We start from the raw sequence: 8,211 nt of genomic DNA, 5'->3' as shown, positions 1-8,211 counted from the left end.
CATATTTAAAGAAAGACTTATTTATGGAAAAATGTTGAACTCATAAGATACTTGTATCACAAAATGAGATGAGTTGTTTTGAACCGAAATATTTTGTCCCAGTCCAATTATCCAGCTTTTTCTGAATCTTGGATATTTCTATGGTACAAACAACTTTGGGCCTGTTACTCTCATTCAAAATGGATATATGTTTAAACTGCTTAAAATGCACAAAAATAACAGTATAAGCATACTACTTCATTTTTCGTTTTTCTCATTTTTTTTTAATTTTGTTTTTTATAATTTAAATTCTATTAATAAATAAATAAGATTTAGAAATCAGAAGAAAAAAAAACACGATGTTGGTACATTTTCAAAAATGCATAATTAGCTAAGAAGAAGGTCTATCGATTACTGAAAAACAACGCAAGGGGTTTACGAGACAAATTAGTTTGAGAGCCACTGTTTTAAACAGTAACAAGGAGTTCAATACAATGGCAGGAAGTTTACATTTTATTTTTAATTTCTCTCTCTCTCTCTATCTGTCTCTCTCTCTCTCTCTCAATTTTATCACGATCCAGGAATTATTTCAAATATGCTATGTAAATGGGATAATCGACTCATTCTACTGTTTCAAGTTGTTAGTTTTACCCGATTTGAATTGATTGTTCTCAAAAGCACTTACCGCTCCTATTTAGAAGGTATCATTTACAATAAAGAACTATATAGTGATAAAATTTTAAAAAGTTAAGTGCTTGTCTAACATGCTTTTAAATTTCGACACCGATTTCAGTCACCTGCTTAATTCCTATTTGCATAAGAACAGTCAGGCAGTGTATAAAGTTGCCGAACGAATAATCTGTACCGACAGAAACACAGGATATTTTGTGCTACGCTCCGGCGCCCATGTGAGGAGCTCACCCCTCTCCCCTGTATCCCAAACTTTTGACTTATGCGTACCCCTTCTAGAATTTTTGTAACGACAAAAAGGATTTATTTCAATAACAATCAATATTTATTTAGTTTTGTTTTTTTTTGTAGGCAAAATAATAATTACTCTATCACAATTAAGTATTCCATTACTGAGTTTATTTTTTGCATGCTTCAGAGACAAATAAAAAACATTCAAAAAAACAAATGGAAACATAGTTTCTACTTTGAAAAAGTGGGCGTGTCGACTGTGTCTGTTTGGTTCCATTTCGTGATCTTTGTAGAACTTCGTCTTCAAAAGTAAAATAGCGTCGTGTTGGAGGTTGGTAAAAATTTGCATAATAAAAAGGAATGGTATTTTGTTCTACTTTATAAACTAAACTGGAATTACAAAAAACAAATCAGCATAGTTAACCATGTGCAACGCGTACCCCCATCAAACTTTTCCCTTACCCCTGGGGGTACGCTTACCCTACTTTGGGAAACACTGCTGTACGCCACGGGTACAATGCATTTATTTATTGTTTTGTTCTTTTCACTTTTTTTTGTTTAAGACCTTGGGTCTAAGTATCGCGGTCCAGGGTCTAAGTACTTCCAACTCTCCACTTCCTCCCACCCCCCTTTCCTGTTACGTCCCCGTAATCATGTGACCTCGACCCGAATCCAGGCTGAGTAGCGTGTACCAATTCGCTAGACATTTAGACTGCACGACAACACTGCCACCTCCATTGTCATGTCATGTTGATCTTACGCAATAAACGGGTTATTCATCATGTTGAAATCTGGAGTGATTTTAGTTATAATTGCGTTACATTGCACTATTTATTTACATTGTATTATAGAGCAGATTACGGTGATAAGCGTACGTTTACAAAAATCCCCAAAACACAGTAACATCCTGATTCAATACGTTTGCAATAATTAGGTGCCACTTAAAACACTTATGTCATTAGTATACAAAAAAAAACTTTGTCCTAATATGGTCCTATTTTTATCCAGTTGACCTTCCACACTCGATTTTGTATCTATATAAGGAGTTGGTGATATCTTATTGGATCTTCAATATTGGTGACCTTTTATTTTGAGTTACTGTTGTTTTAAATGATAAGAGAAGAATATGCTTCCTTTTCTACTTCTCTTAGTTTTGCCTACACTAGGAGCAGGTAATCTAATGCAAACCTTACTCGCACGTAGCTTTCAAGATATACTTTAATGCGCAGATAACTAAATTTATTCATGTTAAGATTTTGTTTTCTGTATTAACATAGTTTCACTTTTTGAAACGATTTATTTTAATTTATTGGAGTTTTTCAGTAACGCATTCTCTTCGACCCCGAACATTAAGGATGCGTGCAGTATTTTGTCACAGATGGAGATGAAACTGTTGTCTGCAGAGGGTCTATTAAAGTTCTCTTTTCGTGGTCTGCGCCTGTTTTCGGCATGGGCTTTCATAGGGTTTAAAAATGAGTGCCCCGAGACCTTCTTGAGAACTCTCCAGCTCCCTGTTTCAGAGGCCAATCCATAGACAGTATAAGCTTTTGTGTGTATTCGCTATACAGAATACGAGAGTATTAATAAACTATTTTCATTAGGTAGGAATAGGTCTCTTCACCTAGCAACAAAAAATCGAAGTTTATAAAGCAGTGTTTCTCACCACTTTTTTGTATGGCTACGAGACCTGGGTTCTCTATTGAAAGCATTTAAGGTTCTTCGAACGCTTCTATAAAATATGCCACAGCACCTTAATATGCATACGTTGACAAGACTGCATTACAAATAACTGTGTACAGCTGGGGGAGGCGCGGTGGCTGAGTGGTAAAGCGCTTGACTTCAGAACCGGGGTCCGGGGTTCGAGTCCTTGTGAAGACTGGGATTTTTAATTTCGGGATGCTCTGGCGCCTCTGAGTCCACTCAGCTCTAATGGGAACCTGACGTTAGTTTGGGAAAAGTAAAGGCAGTTGGTCGTTGTGCTGGCCACATGATACCCTCGTTAACCGTAGTTTACAGAAACAGATGACCATGACAGAAGACAATGCCCTATACACCACAAGGTCTGAAAGGGAAACTTTACTTTTACTTTATGTACAGCTGGAGGCGGCTGTGAACAGTATAGAAGCACTAATTAGCATTCCACAGCTGCGCTGGGTCGGACACGTGTCACGCATTGGAGAAGACCACATGCCAAATGAAATCTTCTATAGCGAACTTAAACGAGGACGGGGTAACGGGGTGCCCCCCCCCCCCCCCGTAAACGTAAAGGCTCCATTTCGCCCTCACTGGCTTAAAGGGAAAATAGCTGTCAGCAGATGACCTCTGAAAGAGACAAATGCTGCGGGACACACAATAAATGAAAGCCGTTATTGAAGACAGGCGCAGAAGACGAAAAGAAAACTTAAATAGACCACCGGCGGACAACGGCTTTGTCTGCACGAGATGAGGAAAATATGTAGGTCGCAACTGGGTCTTCGTAGTCATGTGAAACACTGCACTCAACTTTTATCTTCAGAATTGAAGACATTGTCATTATTAAATTATGCATTTTAAAACAAAGAGTAGATTAATGTCAATAATCTTAGGATATCACAATCTTCACTATATCTAATTTGGAGTGTAATTGAGGCCTTTTATATTCATTTTAGATTCGGAGTTATCACTGAATACCGATGCGATCTTAATAAATATATTACCTTTGACCTGCATGAATATATCGAATCTTTGATGGCTAGAAAATGGAGAGTCATCTCATCTGTCCTTTGACTTTCGTCCTAGAGGGCGCTGTAACAGTTTCGCGTAACCAAATCCCTCCACTTTTTCTGGTCTTAGCAGAATGTCAAGATCTATGGGGCAGATGATGTAAAGCTGTTTTTATGGAAAAGGTTAACGAGGGCACCACGTGGCCAGCACAACGACAAACCACTTTTTCCTCAACGTAAGTCAGGTAACCATTAAAGTTGGACGGACTCTGGGGGTTACTACAAATTCCGATGGTCAGAATCTCAGGGTTTGAACTCGGGACACCTAGGTTCGGAAGCCATGCCTAACACTTCACTACTCAGCCTTTACGTCCTATCTCTTTACTTGCTAGACCAGTGATGCCCAAAATATGGCCCGCGGGCTAGATATAGCCCGCCGAAATGTTGGCATAAAGTGTAGAAAATCCCCCCCTCCAAAAAAAAAGGGTTGAAAAGTGTATTTTTACCTATATAATGACCCTCAATTTTTCACTAATGGATTGGTACAATGACTTTTAACATTAGTACGTTTATAGAATAGGACTCTGAATGTGGAATCCACCAGGAAAAGTGAACGGATCTTTACTTTTTTTGTGTAACATGATAATAAGCCAACATATTTAATTTGTAAAGAAAGTGACGCTGTTTTTTTTTTTAAAGAACAATTCGTAAGCGGCATTCTAATACAAATATTCCGGGTTCTTGGTTTGGACTGCGCAAAACGGATTGTTAAACTACTCCTAAAGATTGGTGGATTGATGGGAATATTTTCCAAAAAGAGACAAGAAAATGAATCGGTTGTAAAGCTAGCTACAATCTAGCTCATATTTTAAGTAGAGAAATGCAACCATTTAGTGACAAGTGAAAATAGAAATTCAAATATCCCATTAATTAATGGAGCACTGGATCTACAAGTTTCTAATCAAATAGTTTCAGGTTAATTTCATTTCGTATTTAGTACCTTTTCGTTCTTGTGGCCCGCGACACGAATGTCGGAAATTAAAATGACCCGCATGTCGAACTAGGTTTGGGCATCACTGTGCTAGACACTTAAGTTTGTACTTTTTCTTGTTCTTTCTTTTTCAGCTGTCCTTACCAATGTGACACCACAGACTGTCAATGTTGGCCTAACAAGAAATCTTCAAGTTGAATGCCTTTTCTCAACTCAACGCCATCCAACGATCACATTGTTGATGTCTCTATCTCTCTACCACTCACAAGATAAGACTGAATCAGGATTTAGATATCTCGCTTCAGTAAACTCTTCCGATGAAGAGGTTCATGCAGACAAGTCTGAAGACTCTAAAGCGATCTACACCGGGCGTTTGAATGACGATGAGTCTTTCCTACGAGTCGTTTGGGAATTTCCGAGATCGAATCACTCTGGCGTGTACAAGTGCGAGGTGAGCGGGCTAAACGTGACGAGAAAAGCTGTCTCACTGTCCAGCACCGCTGCTGTTGCAGACGCGCAGCCTGACAATCAACACCTCCTCGAAGAAATGCATAAAATAATTAAGGTTGTAGAAAATCTGCAGGCAAGAATGAATTCCACAGAAAAACGCGTTGATGCTCTTGACAACTTGAGAAAGCTTAAATCTAATGAACAAAATGATATCATGAACGCACTTTTTGTAGTATCTCCTGTGTTTCAAGAGAGAAAATACTTACTGATACGGAACCAGCTCCATATCACAGCTTACTTAGCTGAAGTATTGTGTGGGATTTTCGGTGGCTACCTGGCTGAGATAGATAGCGAACAAGAATTTCTGTTTATTAGAGACAAGCTGCTGGCCTTGAGTCTCTTTTCAATAACTTTCTTTGGAGCTACAGATGAGAAACACGAAGGACTTTGGATCAACCGGCACAGCCAGACTGCAGCACAGTTCATTAAGTGGGGACCAGGGGAACCTAACGGTGGCGTCCATGAAAATTGTGCAACTTTTGTTTTCCACACCAATGATTATTATGTGGATGATTTTTCGTGTGGAGGTGTGCATGCTGGTATTGGTTTCGTGTGTGAAGTGGAATCCAAAGAATGATTAACTGCGATTGTAACTTATTACGATATATCAGATATTCAGACTAGATTACTTTTAAGCTTTAAGCAAGCAAAAACAAAAAAAAAAACTTTAAAAAGGGGATCATATAAGGGAAAGAACTCCACATTTACAACTATTATATCCCAATAATGTACAAGCTACTTTCTTTCTTTCTTTTTTTTTACATCAAACAGGATACTTAATTACCAATAAGTCATTGACTAGCTGGTTAATTTTAAAATTGATTCACGTTTCGTTAGGCACAAAAACTAATTGTTTAAAGTTTCAACTTAATACGAAAATGGGCGTGGGAGCAATAACGTGTACAAATAATCAAGGGGACAAAAACACACATATTTAGCGATATCTATGAAACTGAATTATTTATTTCCCTTGTTGGTATCAAATAAAATAATTAATTCCCCATAATTAGATGAGTAATTTGTTATTTAATCATGCATTGTCTTCGCCAATGAATAATTATGCAAAGTTCTCAACTTGATCCACGAATGGGTGTGGGAGAAATAACTTGTTGAAATCATTTACCAGACAGACTATGTGAGCTGATATAAGCTTTGTAAACAAGATAAATTTAAAAAAAAAACGTACTTTAAAAAAGGTTATACTATGTGTAGTTGTATGAATTGGTTTGGATCAGTCATGTAATTAAATTTATAATATATCTAGACTAACAACAAGAAATATGTGCGATTAGAAATATTTTTAACAATTGTTTTTTGTTGTTTTTTTTTTGTTTCACGCAATTTCATGCTTTATCACTTGACTGAACCAGTTGGGGAAAAGGAATAAGGAGGGAAGGGAAAAATGATGGGGGTATCTGTGTGAAAGTTACCGTGATAGCCTTTTAAATCTATTTTATATTTTAAAAAAACGTTGTCTGACTTGAATTCAAACTCGAGAGATTAAATAAGCCTCAAGCCGATACACTAACCACTGTGCCAGCGAAGTGCTTATGAAAATAGAAGACTTCATAGCTATCTTTTGTTAGTTTCAAACTTTTTTAAGCGACAACTAATTTTCTACACAAAGTATAATGGGGACTAATTCGGCTTATACCGTCATAACTGTCGAGTATAATTTCTTGTCTTTGTTCGACGCCAAAGAGAATAATTAATTACCAATAGTTAATTAACTAATTGGTTACTTTTTTATTGTTTTCGTTTTTGTGTTACGTACAAGAAATAATTGTGCGCAAAATTTCAACTTGATGTAAGATTGGGTGTGGGAGAAATAACTTGTACAAAAAAAGTAGGCCTACACAACAGCCAAACAGATACAGACAAAGTGAGCTTTGTAATAACAAGAAAAATAATAACTTCATTAAACAACTTAAAATAAAATAAAATGTAAAAATATACATTAAAATAAATTTGTTCAGCTCAAGTCATGTATCGAACTCCCGTCGACTCAGCGTGACGATGTTTATCCCGGGACTTTTGTTATTGATCTCAAGTCGTCTTGTTCCGTAGCCGCCTGGAGCCAAATGCTCTCTTCTATGTCAGTTGGCGCAAGTTGGCGCCTAAGCTGGTCTTTCTACAATACAAAATATGCTAGCATATGCATTAACTTGATGCCTAATCAACGAGCCATCTAAACTGTTGCGCCGCTTAGACAGTCCTATAAAAAGAGCATCAAAAAACCACACACACAAGCCTACCATATTTCAATATAAGTCGAAACAAGCAAAAATATTAAAATCCTTTTTTTTTTTTAAGTTTATCTTAAAGGGAAGAACTCCGTCCTTACAACTATATCTACCTATAATGTACAAGTTATTTCCCTTAGTCGATATCAAACGAACTAATTTGTGCAGTGTTAGAGATTTATGTGTCCAGTCTAGATATAATATAGGCCTATGTCTGTGGATGCGCTTTCTCAAAAAGAAATACTATTAACATGTGAGGATGATGAAACAGTTCAATTTAGACGTGAGACTAGAGAGAATTAAATTACGATCAGAAAGTAGCTCCAGCTTTCTGATGCACACTTTGTGATCCATTGAGCAGAAGCAAAACTAAACGCACCAATGCGAACCATTGTCGAATGCTGTTGAAATTGAAGTTCATATTTTTTTGTACTTCCTTGTACCGCACTTCTCTTTCATCATGGGTAACTAAGGTAAACAAAGATTTATTTGTTTTTAAACTTTGGAAATTAGAACTTTAAGATAGTAATAGATTTATTAACGTCTGTATTATATAAGATAAGATATCTACTGGGTTGTGAGCATAAATCTAGAATGATTTTTTTTTTTTTATTTTGGATTGCATTCGGCATTTTCTTTGGTCATTTCTTATTGAACTTATTCCATTTGCTAGGACAAATTCTTACAAGTGCTCCTTCTTCTCTAACGCCATTAGAACGCGTTGCCTGAATCTAAGAAGAAAACAAATGACTTAATCTAGTAGAGTTTAAATCTCTAGCTCAAGTGCACTTCTAGATCACAGTGATACGCATAGTAAGACGTAATTTTCTTCTGTTTTATCTTATAAAATACAGACGTTTCTTCA

General features: G+C 36.7%; 1 protein-coding gene across 1 annotated transcript; it reads left to right on the top strand.

The window, feature by feature from the left end:
- Window positions 1-1,906: 1,906 nt before the first annotated feature.
- LOC106062451 (uncharacterized) lies at window positions 1,907-6,412 on the top strand. Its single transcript, XM_013220720.2, has 2 exons — window positions 1,907-2,072; window positions 4,728-6,412. The coding sequence occupies exons 1-2, from the start codon at window positions 2,027-2,029 to the stop codon at window positions 5,678-5,680; spliced, it is 999 nt and encodes a 332-aa protein (XP_013076174.2). The 5' UTR covers window positions 1,907-2,026; the 3' UTR covers window positions 5,681-6,412.
- Window positions 6,413-8,211: the final 1,799 nt, after the last annotated feature.

This window comes from Biomphalaria glabrata, chromosome 14 (genome assembly GCF_947242115.1).
Source record: "Biomphalaria glabrata chromosome 14, xgBioGlab47.1, whole genome shotgun sequence".
Classification (NCBI taxonomy): domain Eukaryota; kingdom Metazoa; phylum Mollusca; class Gastropoda; family Planorbidae; genus Biomphalaria; species Biomphalaria glabrata.
This window is presented reverse-complemented; position numbering and strand designations above follow the sequence as displayed.